At 41.5% G+C, this 24,952-nt stretch overlaps 2 protein-coding genes across 6 annotated transcripts in view; both read left to right on the top strand.

Annotated features, from left to right (window-relative positions):
- The window catches only part of exoc3l2b (exocyst complex component 3-like 2b), a 93,018-nt gene extending 84,829 nt beyond the window's left edge, over nucleotides 1–8,189 (top strand). For all 4 annotated transcript variants that reach the window (XM_062060702.1, XM_062060701.1, XM_062060703.1 and 1 more), the window contains 4 exons: nucleotides 3,606–3,728; nucleotides 5,189–5,344; nucleotides 5,407–5,528; nucleotides 5,598–8,189. In XM_062060702.1, the coding sequence (XP_061916686.1) occupies nucleotides 3,606–3,728; nucleotides 5,189–5,344; nucleotides 5,407–5,528; nucleotides 5,598–5,886 (690 nt within the window). In that variant the 3' untranslated portion in view covers nucleotides 5,887–8,189. The remainder of the gene's footprint in view (nucleotides 1–3,605; nucleotides 3,729–5,188; nucleotides 5,345–5,406; nucleotides 5,529–5,597) is intronic.
- Nucleotides 8,190–10,275: 2,086 nt separating this feature from the next.
- On the top strand, nucleotides 10,276–24,832 carry LOC133658534 (oocyte zinc finger protein XlCOF6-like). 2 transcript variants are annotated; one of them, XM_062060683.1, is made up of 6 exons: nucleotides 10,276–10,568; nucleotides 13,672–13,855; nucleotides 13,939–14,258; nucleotides 14,387–14,456; nucleotides 20,534–21,302; nucleotides 22,120–24,832. In XM_062060683.1, the coding sequence occupies exons 1-6, from the start codon at nucleotides 10,431–10,433 to the stop codon at nucleotides 22,910–22,912; spliced, it is 2,274 nt and encodes a 757-aa protein (XP_061916667.1). In that variant the 5' UTR covers nucleotides 10,276–10,430; the 3' UTR covers nucleotides 22,913–24,832. The 2 variants fall into 2 exon arrangements, with proteins under 2 accessions (XP_061916667.1, XP_061916666.1); XM_062060682.1 differs by having other exon boundaries at nucleotides 13,939–14,261.
- Nucleotides 24,833–24,952: the final 120 nt, after the last annotated feature.

Raw genomic sequence — 24,952 nt, 5'->3', positions numbered from 1 at the left:
GCTATTTTTATAAATAGGAAAGGAACATGGTGTCTGTGAACTTGTCTCCGTGCCTTAATTTGCTGCGGAAAGAAAAAAAGTCCCCTACAATGATGAATGATCTATTTCACGACAAGCTTAACTGTGCTGTGGTGCCCTCACAAACGATCAAAAATCCTTTACTTTAACAACCCTATTGCTACAATAATACACATTTTTAAAAAGTCAAATCCACTTTTGCATTAACATCGACAAAGGAGCAGCTCACGAGAGGAGGGAAGTCAAGTCAACTTTATTTATATAGCACATTTACGACAACTTTTAAATTGAACCAAAGTGCTTTACAGGTTAAAAAAGCATAGAAAAAATAAAAAAATAAAAATAACTGAACGGCTTAAAGGCCTACTGAAATGAATTTTTTTTTATTTAAACGGGGATAGCAGATCTATTCTATGTGTCATACTTGATCATTTCGCGATATTGCCATATTTTTGCTGAAAGGATTTAGTATAGAACAACGACGATAAAGATTGCAACTTTTGGTATCTGATAAAAAAAAAGGCTTGCCCCTACCGGAAGTAGCGTGACGTAGTCAGTTGAACATATACGCAAAGTTCCCTATTGTTTACAATGATGGCCGCATGAAGTGAGAGAGATTCGGACCGAGAAAGCGACAATTTCCCCATTAATTTGAGCGAGGATGAAAGATTTGTGGATGAGTAAAGTGCAAGTGAAGGACTAGTGGGGAGTTGAAGCTATTCAGATAGGGAAGATGCTGTGAGAGCCGGGGGTGACCTGATATTCAGCTGGGAATGACTACAACAGTAAATAAACACAAGACATATGTATACTCTATTAGCCACAACACAACCAGGCTTATATTTAATATGCCACAAATTAATCCTGCATAAAAACACCTGCGTGTTTGTTACGCTAGCTCCTAGCTCCTCTGCTAGCTCCTAGCTCCATAGAACACGCCAATACAATTCAAACACCTGATCAACACACACAATCACTCAGCCCAAAAGACCGTTCACCTAACCCAAGGTTCATAAAGCTTATATATTTTTAAAAAGTTACGTACGTGACGCGCACATACGGTCAAGCTATCAAATGTTTAGCAGCCAAGGCTGCATACTCACGGTACCTGATATTCAGCTGGGAATGACTACAACAGTAAATAAACACAAGACATATATATACTCTATTAGCCACAACACAACCAGGCTTATATTTAATATGCCACAAATTAATCCTGCATAAAAACACCTGTGTGTTTGTTATGCTAGCTCCTAGCTCCTCTGCTAGCTCCTAGCTCCATAGAACACGCCAATACAATTCAAACACCTGATCAACACACACAATCACTCAGCCCAAAAGACCGTTCACCTAACCCAAGGTTCATAAAGCTTATATATTTTTAAAAAGTTACGTACATACGCAAAAAAAAGTTGCGCACATACGGTCAAGCGATCAAATGTTTAGAAGCCAAAGCTGCATACTCACAGTAGCACGTCTGAGTCTTTGTCATCCAAATCAAAGTAATCCTGGTAAGAGTCTGTGTTGTCCCAGTTCTCTACAGGCGTCTGTGTATCGAAGTCAAAAGTCCTCCTGGTTAGAGTCTCTGTTATCCGAGTTCTTCCATCTTGACTGCATCTTTCGGGAATGTAAACAAAGAAGCGCCGGCTGTGTACTGTTGTTGCTGACTACGTTCGAAAAATACGTCCATTTCGCACCGACAACTTTCTTCTTTGCTTGCTCAGCTTCCTTCTCCATAATGCAATGAACATGATTGCAACAGATTCACGAACACAGATGTCCAGAATACTGTGGAATTATGAAATGAAAACAGAGCTTTTTCGTATTGGCTTCAATGTGGAAGGCATACCCGTGTTCGCCGGGCTACGTCACGCGCATACGTCATCCTCAGAGGCGTTTCGAACCGGAAGTTTAGCGGCAAATTTAAAATGTCACTTTATAAGTTAACCCGGCCGTATTGGCATGTGTTATAATGTTAAGATTTCATCATTGATATATAAACTATCAGACTGCGTGGTCGGTAGTAGTGGGTTTCAGTAGGCCTTTAACAAGTGGCAGTCTCCTCCTCCGCTGTTAAATAATATCGCTTTGGCATTGTTTTTATAAAAAAGTCAATTCTCATCACAATTAAAAACTTGCTGTGGTGCAAAGCAGCTTCCTCTATTTCTTCAATACGAGCAGGCACAAAATGGCTGCCAACTGGACCCAAAATGAACGAATTAAGCTTTTGTACACAGAGACATGTTTTGCACACAGAGGCATCTTTGGTACGACCTAAATCAGGGTTTCTTAACCTTTTAGCCTTCGAGGCCCAACTTTTCCACTACAGAGGAGCCCACTCAAATATAAGCACTGAATTAGTAATCTTACTTTTGATTTTAATTTGAATATCTACCCATTTTGCAGTTTACAACTTTGTCAAATGATATGAAAGCATGTGTTCATCACAAAGATGATTATTTATGTAACGAAGGCTGATTACAAAAATAATTATTGCCAAATTATACTGCATAAAAAGGCACTAAAAATAAATAACTGACAAAAAATAAATGTACATACAATTATGTTGTGCTAAGATAAATAAACTTAATGAATTTGTTCCTTAACTAAACTGTCAATAAAATTCAAGTGCAAATGAAAAGACAGCTTCACCACTTTAAACATAATTTTTGTGCTGAAGAAACTTCTTTATGACATTAGCTCCAGACTTCTTCTGTTTGTTTGATATCGTCAATACTGCCACAAGTGGTGGAAAAGTGTTTTACACCTTAGTACCGCCGCGGCCCATACGGACGACAGCTGCGGAACAGATCTTTTTTGGCGGCCCTTTAGGCCCTTTGGTTAGGAAACACTGATCTAAAAGTTTGTAAACCTTAAAGTTGGCAAATAGGAGTTTGTAATTTGAGATTCCACTGTAAACCCAAATAATCCGTTTCAGACACCCAAAAACAGGAACACTAAAATAATCATATTTTTACATTTAGATAAAACATGTGAAATACATGTAAGTGATAAATAAAATGTATACATGAACATTTAACATCACTTTTACCTTTTGACTCTTAGACTTAGACTTCCTTTTTATTGTCAATCAAATTTGAACTTTACAGTACAGATAAGAACACAATTTTGTTGCATTAGCTCATGGTAGTGCAGGATAAAAAAGCAATAAGGTGCATATATAAATAAATAGATTAATGTACAGATAAATATATTGCACTTTTTCATATGCATCCACGTTTATGGATGTATGTTATATTGTCTTGTTGGCGAAGACGGCGATGAGCGCAGAGGGTGGAGTTCTTCATTGAATTCAATGGCGGTTCTCACCTTCTTTATCAAAGTGCTGCTACTCGCAACTTTTTTTGGCCCCATGGAGCTCTTTATTTGGACGCTCCATTTGGCTCAATCATATGCAGGCAAACGGACCGGCGTATGAAAACAGGGGCAAGATTTTGGCAAAACCCGAGGAACTACTATAAAGTGAAGTGTGTGTGTGTGTGTGTGTGTGTGTGTGTGTGTGTGTGTGTGTGTGTGTGTGTGTGTGTGTGTGTGTGTGTGTGTGTGTGTGTGTGTGTGTGTGTCAGCCTTTCTTCGAGCGTCTGGTGAAGAGGAAGTGGCTGAGCAACACGGAGCCGTACGAGCAGATAGAAGCTGTGATCAAAGAACACTTCAAGAAATATCACAGGATGGACAATCCACCTTACCAGGTACACACAAACACACACACACATATTCTTGTATGTGTTACCTTCTTGAGACCTCCAAAAAATGCCTACCTCTTTAGGACCACCCTTCCTAGCTATATAAAGAATTGTATTTACAACATTAATAATATATACATACTATGCAAATATAAAAAATGTAAGCTTTTAGTTATTTTTTAAATTTTTTTGTTTGTAACAGGTTTTTAATCTTCATTATTTACTTCAAGTTATTACAGTATGTCTCTATATACATATGTATTTAATTTTTTTAAATAATTTTGGCCAAAGGGGGCGCATTTAAATTTTTTATACACACTTGTTATTTCATATGTTGACCAGGGGGGGAGCACTTTTAAAACCGACACACAGTCAATTTGGAAAAAAAAAATCATTTTTAATAGATTTCACCACCAGGGGTGCAAATGAGACATTCTCTACTAGATACAATGGTTTTCTGTACTGGGACCATGATTTATGTCATCACTTGTTCCATACTTGCCAACCTTGAGACCTCCGATATTGGGGGGTGGGGGGTGGGGGGGCGTGGTTAAGAGGAGAGTATATTTACAGCTAGAATTCACCAACTCAAGTATTTCATATATATATATATATATATATATATATATATATATATATATATATATATATATATATATATATATATGTGTGTATGTATATATATATATATGTGTGTGTATGAAATACTTGACTTTCAGTGAATTCTAGCTATATGTATATATATATATATATATTTATTTTATTATACATATAAATAAAATAAATACTTGAATTTCAGTATTCCGGAGGCTATCCAGTAGATGGCAGCATTGTCCTGTTTAACTTCTCCGTTCATGAATGAGTATATCATTTCGGCCACCGTGTTCAATGGAGAAGTCTGTTCTACAAAATGTACAGGCAACATAATTACGTACCCCTTACCCTTCGAACTGTCCTGGATGAACTGAAATTCTTGTTTCCATTCGTTTTGGAACTTGCAAGCGTATTTCTTCATCTTGCTCTTCGACGGCGTCGCCATGTCTGTAACTTCCTCGTTCTTCTGCTTCGTCTCCTTGTTGTGTGCGCAGTTGTGCACTCTACTCTCTAAAAGCCCTAGATGTTATGACGTCATTGGGCAGGCGAGCTGTTTATATTGTGGGAAAGTGGACGTGAGAACAGGCTGTCCCCACTCAGGTCCGCATTGAGCTGGAGGGGGCGTGGCCTCCAGCTCCGGCTGAATACCGGGAGTTTGTCGGGAGAAAATTTCTGCCGGGAGGTTGTCGGGAGAGGCGCTGAATACCGGGAGTCTCCCGCTAAAAACGGTAGGGTTGGCAAGTATGCTTGTTCACATATGGGAGGTACTTTTCCTTGTTGATGTCTCAAGAAGGGTAGAAATACAAGAACACCCACACACACACACACACACACACACACACTACAGCGGCGTGACCTGCGGTGCTCTTCAGCTCCTCGCGGCGGAGGTCCATCGGCGCGTGGTGATGGAATATCTTCGCTCGGTCATGCGAGGGCGAATCATCTGCACGTCGCTGAAGATGAGGAAGAGGATGGCGGGCCGCCTCCGAGACGAAGGCAGGGACATCAAAGTCCTCTTCAAGGACCTGGTCAGTGTCCAAGGTCCCTCCGTGGGTCGTTGAGTGCGATGTAACACTAGCGTGTGCTTCAGGAGTCTCCATCGAGCTGGCTGGACGGCGCTCTGTCTCACATCTCAGAGGTGATCCAGCTGGAGGACGTCCCGTCCATCCAGATGGAGGTGGGAGTTCTGGTGCGGGAGTTTCCAGACGTCAGGTACCAGCACTTCGTCCTGGCTTGTATTTTCATCCACGCCGAGAAAACCACATTGACCGTTCTCTCCAGGAAGAAACACGTGTCGGCCATTTTGAACATCCGGGGCATGACCCGGCAGCGGGAGCGCCAGGAGATCCTCAACATCGTCAAGGACATCGAGAGCAACGACGGCGGTCTGGCCCGGCTGTCCAGGGACCGCGCCCTCTTCTCCGAGGTTCCGGTCACTTCCGAGGTCCACTGCCTGAACGTCGGCCTGAGCCGCGTCGCCCTCACCGCCTCTTCCTGCTTGGCCACGCTGCGGCCACGCCGACGTAAAGCCCGCACGTCAGTCCACGAGAACCCGGATGATGTTCTCTAAAGCGCCTGGATCCGTTTTGGACCAGCAGCCTCTTAGCTTGCTTCTGTTCTGTAACACGACTGACTTATAAAAGTTCTAAAAACTTTTTAGATCTTCTATTGCAGGGGTGGGGAACCTGCGCCTTTAATCCGGCCATCCACGCGATTCTACTAAACAATAACATTTTCTTTGATTATTTCTTAAATTCAGTATAAATAAAGGTTCCCTACCCATGTTCTACTGGTTCTGTTTACAAACCCCGTTTCCATATGAGTTGGGAAATTGTGTTAGATGTAAATATAAACGGAATACAATGATTTGCAAATCCTTTTCAACCCATATTCAGTTGAATATGCTACAAAGACAACATATTTGAGGTTCAAACTGATAAACATTTTTTTTGTTGCAAATAATCATTAACTTTAGAAGGCGAGGGTCACCACTTTGTCAACAAATGCGTGAGCAAATTGTTGAACAGTTTAAGAAAAACATTTCTCAACCAGCTATTGCAAGGAATTTAGGGATTTCACCATCAACGTCCGTAATATCATCAAAGGGTTCAGAGAATCTGGAGAAATCACTGCACGTAAGCAGCTAAGCCCGCGACCTTGGATCCCTCAGGCTGTACTGCATCAACAAGCAACATCAGTGTGTAAAGGATATCACCACATGGGCTCAGGAACACTTCAGAAATCCACTGTCCGTACCTACTGTTGGTCGCTACATCTGTAAATGCAAGTTAAAACTCTCCTATGCAAGGCGAAAACCGTTTATCAACAACACCCAGAAACACCGTCGGCTTCGCTGGGCCTGAGCTCATCTAAGATGGACTGATACAAAGTGGAAAAGTGTCCTGTGGTCTGACGAGTCCACATTTCAAATTGTTTTTGGAAACTGTGGACGTCGTGTCCTCCGGACCAAAGAGGAAAAGAACCATCCGGATTGTTATAGGCGCAAAGTTGAAAAGCCAGCATCTGTGATGGTATGGGGGTGTATTAGTGCCCAAGACATGGGTAACTTACACATCTGTGAAGGCACCATTAATGCTGAAAGGTACATACAGGTTTTGGAGCAACATATGTTGCCATCCAAGCAACATTACCATGGACGCCCCTGCTTATTTCAGCAAGACAATGCCAAGCCACGTGTTACATCAACGTGGCTTCATAGTAAAAGAGTGCGGGTACTAGACTGGCCTGCCTGTAGTCCAGACCTGTCTCCCATTGAAAATGTGTGGCGCATTATGAAGCCTAAAATACCACAACGGAGACCCCCGGACTGTTGAACAACTTAAGCTGTACATCAAGCAAGAATGGGAAAGAATTCCACCTGAGAAGCTTCAAAAATGTGTCTCCTCAGTTCCCAAACGTTTACTGAGTGTTGTTAAAAGGAAAGGCCATGTAACACAGTGGTGAACATGCCCTTTCCCAACTACTTTGGCACGTGTTTCAGCCATGAAATTCTAAGTTAATTATTATTTGCAAAAAAAAAATAAAGTTTATGAGTTTGAACATCAAATATCTTGTCTTTGTAGTGCATTCAATTGATTATGGGTTGAAAAGGATTTGCAAATCATTGTATTCCGTTTATATTTACATCTAACACAATTTCCCAACTCATATGGAAACGGGGTTTGTAGATGGGCTAATTGTATGCTAAGTGGATCCAGTTGGAAAAGCACCTGCAGTTCCGATAGTGGCCACTAGACTGACGCCTCCAGATGTCTGAATGAGGACTGCGTTCATGTTTCCCTCCCTCAGTTGGACCTTCTTCCCTGCAGGGACTGTGGAAGCACTTTAAGCCAGGACCCAAACGGGAACGTGGTCCCCGATTGAGCGCTGAGACCGCCGGGATGCATCTTTGTTGTATGTTGCACGAGAGAAAAAGAAAAAGTAGAACTGTATAAATCAGGTACTAGACGACCATGTGACCAGTCTGATTGTATTTAAAACAACAATGATGGTGTTCAGAAAGATTGATCATGTTTTGGTGGTTAACTAATCCTAATGTTGGACTTTATTGATCAGGGTTTGGATGCAGAACAATATGATCGCTCATTGACTTATGATGATACATTTTTTTGTGTACAATCAGCCACACTCAGATTTACAAACTATCTTTTAAAGAATCAACGACATTCTGACTTAAAATGTGGAAGTAAACCAGGTTGATTCATGTTGGTGGAATTATTTCCATATAGATTGTTGTTTCTCCCCACCATTAGGCACTTTCCGGAATAAAATTCAGGTGAAAGTTGACTCGCCTTAGAACTGATTTGACAATGCTGTATATGTTTGACAGCAATTAATGACAATAAAACAGATTGTGTCTATAACAAACATGCTATTGTTGTGTTTGGGAGTATCAGTTTGGCATAGCAACATGTTGACACCAGTAAAGGCCAGTAAAAGTCAAGCGAAGAAGAGGGACAACTGATTCCAAAATATGAATATTTGATTAATAACGTTGACGCAACGTGGCCTTTAGAGCAGTGTTTTTCAACCGTTTTTGAGCCAAGACACATTTTTTTTAATTGAAAAACTCCGCAGGCACACCACCAGCAGAAAAAATTAAAAAATAAAACTCAGCAGCCGATATTTACAGTAAAAAGTCGTTGTCACAATTGTTGGGTATGACTTTAAACCATCACCAACAATGCATCACTATAGCTCTTGTCTCAAAGTAGGTGTACTGTCACCACCTGTCACATCACGCCATGACTTATTTTGAGGTTTTTTTGCTGTTTTCCAGTGCGTAGTGTTTTAGTTCTTGTCTTGCGCTCCTATTTTGGTGGCTTTTCCTGTTTTGTTGGTATTTTCCTGTAGCAGTTTCATGTCTTCCTTGAACCCTATTCCCCGCTCCTTTGTTTTCGCAATCAAGACTAAGTTGTGCGGACGCTATCCTTCTTTGTGGGGACATTGTTGATTGTCATGTCATGTACGGGATGTACTTTGTGGACGCCGTCTGCTCCACACGCTGTAAGTCTTTGCTGTCGTCCAGCATTCTGTTTTTGTTTACTTTGCAGCCAGTTCAGTTTTAGTTTCATTTTGCATAACCATCTCTAAGCTTCAATGGCTATTTTTAGGGGCACTTGACTTTTGTTTAGTTTTGGTTTAAGCGTTAGATACCTTTTTACCTGCCAGCTTCCTCCTACTCAACTCAACTCAACTGTCGACAAACCAATGTTCCCAACATCTACAAGGCAGTTAGCTACCTGCTGCCACCTACTGATATGGAATAGTATTACACGGTTACTCTGCCGAACTCTAGACAGCACAGACACTCAACAACGGCACATTTGAGGATTATAATTACTGGTTTGCAAGAATATTTTTAACTAGAGATGTCCAATAATATCGATAAATGTTTTAAAATGAAATATCACAAATTATCGGTATCAGTTTTTTATTATCGTTATCGTTTTTTGTTGTTTTTTATTAAATCAACATAAAAAACACAAGATACACTTACAATTAGTGCACCAACCCAAAAAAACCTCCCTCCCCCATTTACACTCATTCACACAAAATTGTTGTTTCTTTCTGTTATTAATATTCTGGTTCCTACATTATATATCAATATATATCAATACAGTCTGCAAGGGATACAGTCCGTAAGCACACATGATTGTGCGTGCTGTTGGTCCACTAATAGTACTAACCTTTAACAGTTAATTTTACTCATTTTCATTCATTACAAGTTTCTATGTAACTGTTTTTATATTGTTTTACTTTCTTTTTTATTCAAGAAAATGTTTTTAATTTATTTATCTTATTTTATTTTATTTTTTTTTTTTAAAAAGGACCTTATCTTCACCATACCTGGTTGTCCAAATTAGGCATAATAATGTGTTAATTCCACGACTGTATATATCGATATCGGTAATTAAGAGTTGGACACTATCGGAATATCGGATATTGGCAAAAAAAACCGTTATCGGACATCCCTATTTTTAACCCAATTAGGTGAAATTACATAATCTCCCACCGCACACCAGACAATATCTCACGGTACACTTGGCTCAGAATTGATCCTTTCTCTAAAGTTTAGAGAACCTAATGTGAACTATGTCAACCAAGTTAAAAAACTTATTCGGGTGTTACCATTTAGTGGTCAATTGTACGGAATATGTACTGTACTGTGCAATCTACTAATACAAGTTTCAATCAATCAAAAAAACACTGGCAGACAAAGGAGGAAATAAAACACTTCCGGTGATGTTTTTTTTTTTTTTAATTAAAATTATAAAGTGGAAATACCGTTACATGGACAACAATTTCATGGACAATATATATGGAAATACGGAATAGTTTTTTATTCATGTGTCTTTTTTTAGGCTGTTCACTCTCAATTGGGAACTTTAACTATAAAAACTCCGTGGTGAACCGGAAGTAAACATCGCAGCCATATTGGACGTCCTTAATGCAGAGAACCATCCCGATAGACGGGCTCTCGTTTTTGGAACACAGCGGCCACTTTTGTCGACTTTTCAGTCGCAGTTTTAAATATTCCGTAACGTGGCAATTTCCCCGAGGGGGGATACCTTCCAAGACTTACGGCCCACGATGGCGTGGGTGAACGATATGGAAACTTTCCGCGGTCAGACGGCGCTCATCATGGAGGTAGCGGTGGAATCGGCCGTGTGTGTCCTCCAGCAGAGCCTGGGAGGGAGACCGCAGGCTGCCGGGGGCGAAGATCTGAAGGTCGGTGGCTGTTTTTTCTCTGGTAAAACACTTTAACAGGCAGCAGTTTGTAGCTTTAGCTGAGAGAACAATAACAGCTCTAATAGAGAATCCGTCGTCACTTCCGTTTTCGCTGACGAGTAGAGAGGTATGATATTCAGGCTAGCTTTATTATCTATATCTAATTATTATATTGGTTCAAAATGTTTTAAATATTCTATCATTTATATGTATTATATTCCAGTAACAGAACGCGCGAGTCATGTCCCAATAAAAAAGTCAACAAAAGAAGATAAATATAATCTTAGAGAAAAATGTCATTTAAAACTTTTGTATGCACGTACAACACTTAAGACATCGGTGTCAAACTCTGGCCCGCGGGCCAAATTTGCAACGCATACTTGATCTTCAGCGATACAGGTCACACTGAGGGTGCCAGTATAAAAACCTTTGAAATTGTTAGAAATATGCGCCACACTGTGAATCCACACCAAACAAGAATGCAAAACACATTTCGGGAGAACATCCGCACCGTAACACAACATAAACACAACAGAACAAATACATACTTGCCAACCTTGAGACCTCCAATATCGGGAGGTGTGTGTGGGGGGCGTGTTTGGGGCGGGGGCGTGGCTAAGGGCGTGGTTAAGAGGAGAGTATATTTACAGCTAGAATTCACCAAATCAAGTATTTCATATATATATATAATACATATATATATATATGTATGAAATACTTGATTTTCAGTGAATTCTAGCTATATATATTTTTTTTTATTTTTTTTTAAATTTTATTATACATATAAATAAAAGACATACTTGAATTTCAGTGTTCTGCAGGCTATCCAGTAGGTGGCAGTATTGTCCTGTTTAAGAGTGTCACAACATTGCTGTTTACGGCAGACGAACTGCTTTACGGTAGACTAAACGTGACTGCTGTTGTTGTGTGTTGTTACCGCGCTGGGAGGACGTTAATTAAACTGCCTAACAATAAACCCACATAAGAAACCAAGAATTCTCTCTCCTTGTTGTGCACTCTACTCTCTAAAAGCCGTAGATGTTATGACGTCATTGGGCAGGCAAGCTGCTGGGAAAGCAGACGTGAGAACGGCTGTCCCCACTCAGGTCCGCATTGAGCTGGAGGGGACGTGGCCTCCAGCTCCGGCTGAATACCGGGAGTTTGTTGGGAGAAAATCTCTGCCGGGAGGTTGTCGGGAGAGGCGCTGAATAACGGGATTCTCCCGCTAAAAACGGGAGGGTTGGCAAGTATGCAAATACCCAGAATCCTTTGCAGCAGTAACTCTTCCGGGACGCTACAAGGTGTGTGTGTGTGTGTGTGTGTGTGTGTGTGTGTGTGTGTGTGTGTGTGTGTGTGTGTGTGTGTGTGTGTGTGTGTGGAGGTAGCGGGGGTGTATATTGTAGCGTCCAGGTGTTGTGCCGGATAATGCACCCCCGGCGTAGAATGCACCCCCTGACGAGAGTGTTATATCAACTACAGCCCACACTTAAAGTTTCCACGTGCAAGGTTGAATCTATTTGAAAACGTTATTTAATAAGAAGCCAAAAAGTGCAAAAACAATAATGTTCGTGTTGGAGGAGTTGTGAATGAATGAAATATGAAATCCGTGCTGCAGTCTGCAGGTGTACCTAATGTTGTGGCCCTGCAGCGACTGCAGCACGGATTTCATATTTCATTCATTCACAACTCCTCCAACACGAACATTATTGTTTTTGCACTTTTGGCTTCTTATTAAATAACTTTTTTAAATAGATTCAATCTTGCACGGGGAAACTTTAAGTGTGGGCTTTAGTTGATATAACACTCCCGTCAGGGGGTGCATTCTACGCCGGGGGTGCATTATCCGGCACAACACCTGGATGCTACCCCCCCCACCCCCCCCCCACACACACACACACACACGCACCTTGTAGCGTCCCGAAATAGTTACTGCTGCAAAGGATTCTGGGTATTTGTTCTGTTGTGTTTATGTTGTGTTACTGTGCGGATGTTCTCCCGAAATGTGTTTGTCATTCTTGTTTGGTGTGGATTCACAGTGTGGCGCATATTTCTAACAATGTTAAAGTTGCTTATACGGCCACTCTCAGTGTAAACTGTATCGCTGTTGATGAAGTATGCATTGCATTCACGTGTGTGTGTGTGTGTGTGTGCGTACAGGAGCCGCACATATCTTGTGACTGGGCGGGCACGTTGCTAGAAGGGATGAAAAGCGGACGTGACGTCAGCTCGTAGAGCACGATAAAAGCAGTGCATTCGATTTTTATTTAAATTGTATTTGATATGCCATTGATATTTTTTAATTATTATTATTATTATTATTTGAAACTCGATTTTGCATGTCACTATAAAGTTATATAAGCCTTGCTTGTTCAATATTTAATGCGAAACTTGTTTGGGTCCCTATCAAAAGGGTTAATTTGTTCAACCTTGGCCCGCGGCTTTGTTCAGTTTTAAATTTTGGCCCACTCTACATTTGAGTTTGACACCCCTGACTTAAGACCTTCAGTATATCAGTATGTGGAATTCAATTATGGAATGGATTAAGCAAAGAAATCAAACACTGTGCTAATATGATCCACTTCAAGAAACTCTTCAAGCTTAAAGTGTTTACAAAGTACAAAGAAGAAGAACCATGATAAACATTCTGAATTTATTTCATTAGAGATGTCCGATAATGGCTTTTTTGCCGATATTCCGATATTGTCCAACTCTTAATTACCGATTCCGATATCAACCGATACCGAAAAGTACAGTCGTGGAATTAACACATTGTTATGCCTAATTCTGTTTTGATGCCCCGCTGGATGTATTAAACAATGTAACAAGGTTTTCCAAAATAAAAAAAATCAAGTTTTGGAAAAAAATGCCAACATGGCACTGCCATATTTTTGTTATTGAAGTCACAAAGTGCATTATTATTTTTAACATGCCTCGAAACAGCAGCTTGGAATTTGGGACATGCACACTTAACTTTTGACTATTTTGTTATTTTGCGTGCACATTTACTAGCACAACAGAATGGATGTTTATGATGTACACATATTGAATATGAATAGCAGCTACTGAACAATGGAGCCTGCTGGAACATATTCTCCCTTTGCAGCCTCAGCTGACAGCCATCTTGAACATGATGGCGAGGGAAGCGGTGCGTAAAATCTGCAGCATCTTCAGCGAGCTGTGCGGGAGCTTGGCGAAGGAGAATGACACCTTGAAGGGCAAAGTGGAACAACTGGAGGCTGAGCGCAGCTCAAAGGACAAACAAACATCTGGAGCTAAGAAAACAAAGAGTATGAAAAATGAAAGTAAAGGATGCCAAGACCCCTGAAAGAGGGTTGTAAATGTTTTCGATTTTTTTTTTTGTACACTCCAGATGGAGCCGCCGTCTCAGTAGACTTGAAACGACCCGCTGCAGACCCCATGACGCTCGCCATGGCCATCCTCAAAAAAGCCAAAGAATCTTGCAGCAAAGCGAGCAGCAGTCTTCCGTTGCCTGTGGTCATCATCAAGTCGCCCGTTCACGGGGCATTCAGAGTCCAGCCTGGTCCCGTCTCCTCCATGCAAACGCAGCATCAGTCCGCAAACAACCCTCAATCCAACCTGCTTTCAGAAGTCATCCAGTCCTGCAGCGTGACATCACTTCCTGATGATCAGCGGGCGTGTGAGGCAGCCAAAGAAGAAAAATCCTTTGAAGTAGTGGTGGACTTTCTTTCCTCCTGTTTTATCTTTACATCATATCTTTGGCACATTTAGCAACACAGTAACCAGTGAATTTTTTTCAGAGCTAAAATGACCAAAAGAGACTTCTTTGTGTTCTCCAGGAGGCAGAGAAGGGAGTAGAACCAGTCCAAGTGAAAATTGAAGAGCGGATGGTGGCTCACACTTATCAAGGTGAGGTGATGGACTGATACACCATCCATGTTCATTTTGGCAGCAGTTCTAATTCAGTTGAAGTAACAGTCTTTTGACAAAAATGTATTTTAGTTTTAGTCATATTTTAGTCATCTAAATCGATTTAGTTTTAGTCAAGCTTTAGTCAAATAAATTTCGTAGGCTAAAATATTAAGTATACATACACTATATTGCCAAAAGTATTTGGCCACCTGCCTTGACTCACATATGAACTTGAAGTGCCATCCCATTCCTAACCCATAGGGTTCAATGTAGGGGTTTGGGAAAAAATCGATTCAAATTCGAATCGCGATTCTCACGTTGTGCGATTCAGAATCGATTCTCATTTTTAAAAAATCGATTTTGTAGTTTTATTTTTAAAAAAAAAAATTTTTTTTTTTTTTTTTTTTTTTAATTAATCAATCCAACAAAACAATACACAGCAATACCATAACAATGCAATCCAATTCCAAAACCAAACCCGACCCAGCAACACTCAGAACTGCAATAAACAGAGCAATTGAGAGGAGACACAAACACGACACAGAACAAACCAAAAGTAGTGAAACAAAAATGAATATTATCAACAACAGTATCAATATTAGTTACAATTTCAACATAGCAGTGATTAAAAATCCCTCATTGACATTATCATTAGACATTTATAAAAATAAAAAAAAAGAACAATAGTGTCACAGTGGCTTACACTTGCATCGCATCTCATAAGCTTGACAACACACTGTGTCCAATATTTTCACAAAGATAAAATAAGTAATATTTTTGGTTTATTTAATAGTTAAAACAAATTTACATTATTGCAATCAGTTGATAAAACATTGTCCTTTACAATTATAAAAGCTTTTTACAAAAATCTACTACTCTGCTTGCATGTCAGCAGACTGGGGTAGATCCTGCTGAAATCCTATGTGTTGAATGAATAGAGAATCCTTTTGAATCAAATCGTGACCCCAAGAATTGATATTGAATCGAATCGCGGGACACCCAAAGATTCACAGTCCTAGTTCAATATGATGTAGGTCCACCTTTTGCAGCTACTACAGCTTCAACTCTTCTGGGAAGGCTGTCCACAAGGTTGCGTGGTGTGTTTATAGGAATTTTTGACCATTCTTCCAAAAGCGCATTGGTGAGGTCACACACTGATGTTGGTCGAGAAGGCCTGGCTCTCAGTCATCCCAAAGGTGTTCTATCGGATTCAGGTCAGGACTCTGTGCAGGCCAGTCAAGTTCATCCACACCAGACTCTGTCATCCATGTCTTTATGGACCTTGCTTTGTGCACTGGTGCACAGTCATGTTAGAAGAGGAAGGGGCCCGCTCCAAACTGTTCCCACAAGGTTGGGAGCATGGAATTGTCCAAAATGTTTCGGTATCCTGGAGCATTCAAAGTTCCTTTCACTGGAACTAAGGGGCCAAGCCCAACTCCTGAAAAACAACCCCACACCATAAACCAGACCTGGGCATTGTACGGCCCGCGGGCCGCATCCGGCCCTTTGCGCATCCCTGTCCGGCCCGCGTGAGGCCAATCATAAATTACAAAATAAATTTAAAAAAGTATCTATGTCGAGTGTGCAATACAACGGTGCTGCTTTTGTTTTGAAAAGCGTTATTTGTATTACTTCCGTGTGGACGTATGCGCGTGTGCGATTGTGAGTGAATTGAACGGCGCAATTACAAATTACAAAATAAAGTTTAAAAAACATCTATGTCGTGCGCGCAATACAAGTGTGCTGCTTTTATTTTGAAATGTGTTATTTATGCCGTATGTCCGGGGGGAACCTGTGAGTGAAGGTGCATAGAGACAAGTGATGAGACGCTAAAAAAAGAAAAGTTGATGAGGATTGGCGTGTTTCCAACAAGAGATGGACTGCCAAGTATTTCTTTACATAAATTAATGATAAAGCCGTGTGCTTAATGTGTGGTACACAGGTTGCTGTGTTTAAATATCATTTTAATCGCCACTACACGAAGAAACACGAGGGAAAATACCGGAATGTGTCTGATGAAGCGCGCGCAAGGGAGGCTGATGCGTTGATGGTAAAACTGCAAACCCAACAAGGACTTTGTGCCATATTTCACAGCCCCAGAGATGCAGCCGTCAGGACAAGTTTCGTCATTTCTCACAAAAGCGCCAGAAAAAGTAAGGCGTTTTCTGACGGAGAGTTTATTAAGGAGTGCTTATTGGACTTTGTTGCGCTGATAATGCCCGGAGACATGGATTGTTTTTCGCTAACTTTGGATGAGAGCTCTGATGCAGTCAATTAAAGAGACAACCACAGGTAATGACTTGTTCACAGAGGTAAATGCGTGTTGGGACACGCTGGCAGGTGTGACAATCCAATCCACTTTATTTATATAGCACATTTAAACAACAAAATGTTTCCAAAGTGCTGCACAATAATATTACAAACAATATTCAAATATTATCCTTAGCTCCACCAATGACTGAATAAAAAGAAAAAACAATTACATATAAAACCAATATAAAAAACAATATCAAATAAATATGATTAAAAACTATTTTTAACAACAGATGGTTGTCCAAATCTGATGGGGAAAAATGTTGGATAATGCAGGATAAAGTGACCATCAAAAGCAATCTGCTTTTGTATAAAGTTAAGTTAGGTTAAATTAAATTATTATTATTATTATTAATTATTATTATTATTATCATCATTATTATTTATCTTACGGTATATCAAAAATAATATTGAGCAAAATTTAATTGAAATATTGTCGTGTGGCCCTCCAGCAGTGCTCGGGTTGCTTATGCGGCCCCCGGTGAAAATTAATTGCCCACCCCTGCCATAAACACTCCTCGACCAAATGTAACACTGGGCACAATGCAGCCCGAAATGTACCGTTCTCCTGGCAACGTCCAAACCCAGTGCTTTACACCACTGCATCTGACGCTTTGCATTGGACTTGGTGATGTATGGCTTGGATGCAGCTGCTCAGCCATGGAAACCCATTCCATGAAGCTCTTAGCGTACTGTACGTGGGCTAATTGGAAGGTCACATGAAGTTTGGAGCTCTGTAGCAACTGACTGTGCAGAAAGTCTTTGTACTATGCACTTCAGCATCCACTGACCCCTCTCTGTCAGTTTACGTGGCCTACCACTTGGTGGCTGAGTTGCTGTTGTTCCCAAACTCTTCCATTTTCTTATAATAAATCCGACAGTTGACTTTGGAATATAATATGGTAACTTCTCCCACCCGCCCAAAGACAAAATAAATATGATTGGATTTCATCGGGGCGGTATGGCTCGGTTGGTAGAGCGGCCCTGCCAGCAACTTGAGGGTTCCAGGTTCGATCCCCGCTTTAGCCATCCTAGTCACTGCCGTTGTGTCCTTGGGCAAGCCGCTTTACCCACCTGCTCCCAGTGCCACCCACACTGGTTTAAATGTAACTTAGATATTGGGTTTCACTATGTAAAGCGCTTTGAGTCACTAGCGAAAAGCGCTACATAAATTTAATTCACTTCACTTCATCTCCGTCAAAAATGTAATTTCATTTTTATTCGTTGACTAAATTGTCAATTATTTCGTCAATGGGCCAGTGTTTCCCACACATTCATTTATTTGTGGCGGCCCACCACGAAAGAATTAAGGCCGCCACAAATTATTGCCGCTTTTTTTTGTTTTTGTTTTTTTAATTTTTTTGTTTTTTTTTTGTCCTGTCCAGCTTCTCAGGCAAATCATATAGTTGATGTAGATGCCCATATCGGCTGTTCAGATTTACTTTACAAAAGAGAAGTGTAGAATCAAGATTTTTGGAGCTCTTTGTTCAGTGGATCAGATGTTTGATGAAGCTCTGTGTCTATCTACCACCACTACTTTTTTCTGTTTATTTGTTACTGACTGTGGCAGGACACCTCTGCCTCTGTTTCAATTTATGTTGCTGGTAAATAATATGGTTGTAGTAGTAGGCTAAAGTTAAATTATTTAGTATGCACTAATTAAAGGGGCAGAGCTTTAAGAGACATTTTAGCTTTTCTATTTTAATAAGATATATTTTTTGTAAGAACCACAATTAATAAATACAGGTAAAAGCCAGTAAATTAGAATATTTTGAAAAACTTGATTTATTTCAGTAATTGCATTCAAAAGGTGTAACTTGTACATTATATTTATTCATTGCACACAGACTGATGCATTCAAATGTTTATTTCATTTAATTTTGATGATTTGAAGTGGCAACAAATGAAAATCCAAAATTCCGTGTGTCACAAAATTAGAATATTACTTAAGGCTAATACAAAAAAGGGATTTTTAGAAATGTTGGCCAACTGAAAAGTATGAAAATGAAAAATATGAGCATGTACAATACTCAATACTTGGTTGGAGCTCCTTTTGCCTCAATTACTGCGTTAATGCGGCGTGGCATGGAGTCGATGAGTTTCTGGCACTGCTCAGGTGTTATGAGAGCCCAGGTTGCTCTGATAGTGGCCTTCAACTCTTCTGCGTTTTTGGGTCTGGCATTCTGCATCTTCCTTTTCACAATACCCCACAGATTTTCTATGGGGCTAAGGTCAGGGGAGTTGGCGGGCCAATTTACAACAGAAATACCATGGTCCGTAAACCAGGCACGGGTAGATTTTGCGCTGTGTGCAGGCGCCAAGTCCTGTTGGAACTTGAAATCTCCATCTCCATAGAGCAGGTCAGCAGCAGGAAGCATGAAGTGCTCTAAAACTTGCTGGTAGACGGCTGCGTTGACCCTGGATCTCAGGAAACAGAGTGGACCGACACCAGCAGATGACATGGCACCCCAAACCATCACTGATGGTGGAAACTTTACACTAGACTTCAGGCAACATGGATCCTGTGCCTCTCCTGTCTTCCTCCAGACTCTGGGACCTCGATTTCCAAAGGAAATGCAAAATTTGCTTTCGTCAGAAAACATGACTTTGGACCACTCAGCAGCAGTCCAGCTCTTTTTTTCCTTAGCCCAGGTGAGACGCTTTTCGCGCTGTTTCTTGGTCAACAGTGGCTTGACACGAGGTATGCGGCAGTTGAAACCCATGTCTTTCAAGCGTCTCTTGGTGGTGGATCTTGAAGCACTGACTCCAGCAGCTGTCCACTCCTTCTGAATCTCCCCCACATTTTTGAATGGGTTTTTTTTTTCCACAATCTTGACCAGGGCGCGGTGATCCCTATCGCTTGTACACTTTTTCTGACCACAGTTTTTCCTTCCCTTTGCCTCTCCATTAATGTGTTTGGACACAGAGCTCTGAGAACAGCCAGCCTTTTCAGCAATAACCTTTTGTGTCTTTCCCTCCTTGTGCAATGTGTCGATGGTTGCCTTTTGGACAGCTGTCAAATCTGAAGTCTTCCCCATGTTTGTGTAGGTTTCAGAACTGGACTGAGAGACCATTTAAAGCCCTTTGCAGGTGTTTTGAGTTAATCAGCTGATTAGTTTGTGGCACCAGGTGTCTTCAAAATTTAACCCTTACACAATATTCTAATTTTGTGACACACGGAATTTTGGATTTTCATTTGTTGCCACTTCAAATCATCAAAATTAAATGAAATAAACATTTGAATGCATCAGTCTGTGTGCAATGAATAAATATAATGTACAAGTTACACCTTTTGAATGCAATTACTGAAATAAATCAAGTTTTTCAAAATATTCTAATTTACTGGCTTTTACCTATATTTCAGTGAATAACTTATTGTTCAAATCTGTATATAAATATGTACATAAAGTGTTGTAATTATATTGTAAAATGGATAGATGGATGGATGGACGTTTAAAACAAAACTGTTATTATTAATTAGAAAGTATACATTTTTTTAGCTTTTTTAGAGAAAATCATATCATTGTAGTAAATTATGCAAATTACTCGATGATGTCATGGTGACCACGCCCATAGCCACGCCCCCACCGCCACAGGTATCTTGGCAGTTTATGGGAAACACTGTGGGCATTTGTTTTGATTCGTTATCCTCATTTTAGTCAAGGTTCAATAGGTAATTGACGATAATGAAGACCAACATTTTATGTCAACAAAATTAACACTGGTTCATACTCATGACCAAAATGGTGTCTCGTGTGCAGCTGCTGCCGGTGAAGAGGACCAGAAGGAGCATGAGAGAAAGAGAAGGAGGGAGCTGTATAAGCAGAAGAGGTTCTTCTGTGAGCGCTGCAACAAAGGCTTCCACCAGAAGCACCAGCTGAGGAAACACGTGTCTCGTCACGTCAAGCCCTTCCCCTGCACGCTGTGCGACAAAGGCTTCTACGAGGCCAAAACCCTGCAGAAGCACCTGCTGGGCCACCAGCTGAAGGACGCCCAGGAGCGCGACCCCGACAAGATGATCGCCTGCGATCAGTGCAACAGAAAGTTTAGGCTGGCACGGCAGCTGCGGGTCCACCAGGCCACCCACCGCCTGGAGAAGACGCCCTTGCGGTGCGGCACCTGCGAGCGCACCTTCACCTCCTTGGCCGTACTGCGCTACCACGAGGTGTCTCACACCGAGATCAAGCCCTACATTTGCGACGTCTGCGGGAAAGGCTTCCTCAGGAAGAAGAACCTCCGTGAGCACCAGACCGTCCACACGGGGGCGCGGCCCTACCCCTGTCCGACCTGCGGCAAGAGGTTCTCCACCTCCGGCAACCTCCGAGTCCACAAAAGGTCGCACTCGGAGGACCGGCCCTTCAAGTGCACCGAGTGCGACAAGGCCTTCAAGAGTCGCATGGGCCTGCTGCAGCACCGCGTGGTCCACTCGGGGGAAAAACCCTTCATGTGTCAGACATGCGGGATGAGATTCGGCCTCAAGTACAACTTCCAGAGGCACCTGCGCCTCCACAACGGAGAAAAACCCTGCAGGTATTCTTTCATGGTCTTCTCACATTTCCGATTAAGCCACTTCACACAACCTGTGATAGAATTATAGTTACCTTATATTACCAATTAGTAGCCCGGGCGTTTATTTCACAAAATCGATTTTGGAGACAGGCGTTTAAAAGAAGCAGGCGGTTATTTGCACAAGGCTTTTGTTTATTTTTGCACCAGCCTGCACCAGGCCATTATTTGGTTACAATGGTTACTGTCCAGTATTTTTTTTTCGTACAAAAAACTTGAAATGTAAAAGCTATTGTAAACATACAAACAAAAAAACAAGAGATCAACATGAGGTAGGCTATCAAAAGACAAGAGATCAACAAGGCCTCAACATGGCAGTAGTGCAACAATTGTCAAATAGAATACCAATACTAAAAATAAATACACTTTTTAAATAAAGCAGCCTACTTGGAAAAATACAATTATGGTACCAAGTACTCAAGTTTAAAACCCACCATCAAAACAGAACAATAATACTGTCACTTCAATAAAATAAAGGCTACAGTACTCCAAATTTTAAACAAAGCATAATACAGGAAAAATTAAATTATGGTACCAAGTACTCTATAAAACAATCAAAACAATAATACTGCAGCAAACGCCACCCCAGTAGCATTTTAATCTAAATTATGCAAATAACAGCCCATGGGCGGCTATTTGGACATAGGCGGTTATTGGGAAGAGGCGGTTAATTCACAAAATGGGGTCAGACCCCGGGCGGCTATTAGGACATGGGCGGTTATTTGCCCAAGGCCGTTTATTTGGTAATATACGGTATTACTCCATGGTTGTGTGTCGACAGGTGCGAGAAATGTGGCGAAGGCTTCTCGGGGACGTGGGCCCTGAAGACCCACATGCTGGTCCACGGCATGGAGAAGCCCTTCATGTGCGACTTCTGCGGGAAGACCTTCTTCTACAACTGTCAGCTGCAGAAGCACCAGCTGCTGGTCCACAAGAACAAGGACGGCGTGAAGGTCGGGGGCGTGGCCAGGCGGCGGCGGCCGTCGGGCATGAAAGCGTTCAGCTGCAAGACGTGCATGAAGAGCTTCAGCAGCAGCAGCACCCTGCGCACGCACGAGAAGAGCCACGCCGACAACAAGGAGTTTGTGTGCGAGACGTGCGGCAAGTCCTTCCACTTGCGCCACCTCTACGTCTACCACATGAGGCAGCACAGCGGCGACCGGCCGCACGTCTGCGACGTCTGCCAGAAAGGCTTCATGCTGGCGTCGCAGCTGAGGCAGCACGAGCGCCTGCACACGGGCGCCAAGCCGCACAAGTGCCAGGAGTGCGGCAAGGCCTTCAGGACGTCGCAGAACTACCACCGCCACCTGCTGGTGCACACGGGGGAGAAGCCCTACGAGTGCGTCATGTGCAGCAGGAAGTTCAGACAGTCCAACCAGCTCAAGTCGCACATGCAGATCCACACCGGCGTCAAGCTCTACCCGTGCCAGAGCTGTGGGCGGGGCTTCTCGGACTCCAGGCAGCTCAAAAAGCACAACTGTGGCGACTTGCAGCCAAACTCGCTCGAGTCCGGAAGCAAGCGTAAGAAACAAAGGACTGTTTTTCCGTGGAGCGAGGGCTTTGTGAATGAGTGATCTGTCATCCTAAAATTTCTGTGGGGGGGATGACGTCACAGATCCCTTCAGCCAATCACGGTCTTGTACAAGAAGATGATCATGTGGCAAGAAATGAACCACACAATCTACAAACCCCGTTTCCATATGAGTTGGGAAATTGTGTTGGATGTAAATATAAATGGAATACAATGATTTGCAAATCCTTTTCAACCCATATTCAAATGAATTGCCTACAAAGACAAGATATTTGATGTTTAAACTCATAAACTTTATTTTTTTTTTGCAAATAATAATTAACTTAGAATTTTATGGCTGCTACATGTGCCAAAGTAGTTTGGAAAGGGCATGTTCACCACTGTGTTACATGGCCTTTCCTTTTAACAACACTCAGTAAACGTTTGGGAACTGAGGAGACACATTTTTGAAGCTTCTCAGGTGGAATTCTTTCCCATTCTTGCTTGATGTACAGCTTAAGTTGTTCAACAGTCCGGGGGTCTCCGTTGTGGTATTTTAGGCTTCATAATGCGCCACACATTTTCAATGGGAGACAGGTCTGGACTACAGGCAGGCCAGTCTAGTACCCGCACTCTTTTACTATGAAGCCACGTTGATGTAACACGTGGCTTGGCATTGTCTTGCTGAAATAAGCAGGGGCGTCCATGGTAACGTTGCTTAGATGGCAACATATGTTGCTCCAAAACCTGTATGTACCTTTCAGCATTAATGGCGCCTTCACAGATGTGTAAGTTACCCATGTCTTGGGCACTAATACACCCCCATACCATCACAGATGCTGGCTTTTCAACTTTGCACCTATAACAATCCGGATGGTTCTTTTCCTCTTTGGGCCGGAGGACACAACGTCCCCAGTTTCCAAAAACAATTTGAAATGTGGACTCGTCAGACCACAGAACCTTTTTCCACTTTGTATCAGTCCATCTTAGATGAGCTCAGGCCCAGCGAAGCCGACAGCGTTTCTGGGTGTTGTTGATAAACGGTTTTCGCCTTGCATAGGAGAGTTTTAACTTGCACTTACAGATGTAGCGACCAACTGTAGTTACTGACAGTGGGTTTCTGAAGTGTTCCTGAGCCCATGTGGTGATATCCTTTACATACTGATGTCGCTTGTTGATGCAGTACAGCCTGAGGGATCGAAGGTCACGGGCTTAACTGCTTACGTGCAGTGATTTCTCCAGATTCTCTGAACCCTTTGATGATATTACGGAGCGTAGATGGTGAAATCCCTAAATTCCTTGCAATAGCTGGTTGAGAGGTTTTTCTTAAAATATTCAACAATTTGCTCACGCATTTGTTGACAAAGTGGTGACCCTCGCCCCATCCTTGTTTGTGAATGACTGAGCATTTCATGGAATCTACTTTTATACCCAATCATGGCACCCACCTGTTCCCAATTTTCCTGTTCACCTGTGGGATGTTCCAAATAAGTGTTTGATGAGCATTCCTCAACTTTATCAGTATTTATTGCCACCTTTCCCAACTTCTTTGTCACGTGTTGCTGGCATCAAATTCTAAAGTTAATGATTATTTGCAAAAAAAAAAAGTTTATCAGTTTGAACATCAAATATGTTGTCTTTGTAGCATATTCAACTGAATATGGGTTGAAAATGATTTGCAAATCATTGTATTCCGTTTATATTTACATCTAACACAATTTCCCAACTCATATGGAAACGGGGTGTGTATAAGGGATAATCAAAGCTGTGGTTTCAGTCAAAGAGAAACAAATACAAAGAACAATAAAGATATTTTGCTATATGTATAGAAATGGTCATTTTTACTCAACTGAGTCGTGTAAATACTATTTTCCTTATAATATAATTTAATGTAATAATTTTCCATTTTAAACTTGTCTGAAGCCAAATCAAAGATGAACTGTAACGACAGGGATGTAAACATGTTTCACATGCATACACGTTAAAACCATATTCAATTGCAATGTTTGTATGTTGAAAGAGTAAAAATTGTATATTGTAACGGGCGAGTGTTGTCATTGGCTTTTTGCGACACTTCGTCATAGTTGACGACATTTAGGGGCGC

The sequence above is a fragment of the Entelurus aequoreus genome, linkage group LG10, assembly GCF_033978785.1.
Source record: "Entelurus aequoreus isolate RoL-2023_Sb linkage group LG10, RoL_Eaeq_v1.1, whole genome shotgun sequence".
Lineage (NCBI taxonomy): Eukaryota > Metazoa > Chordata > Actinopteri > Syngnathiformes > Syngnathidae > Entelurus > Entelurus aequoreus.
The sequence above is the reverse complement of the archived record's forward strand: the minus strand, read 5'-3'. Positions and strand labels throughout refer to the sequence as shown.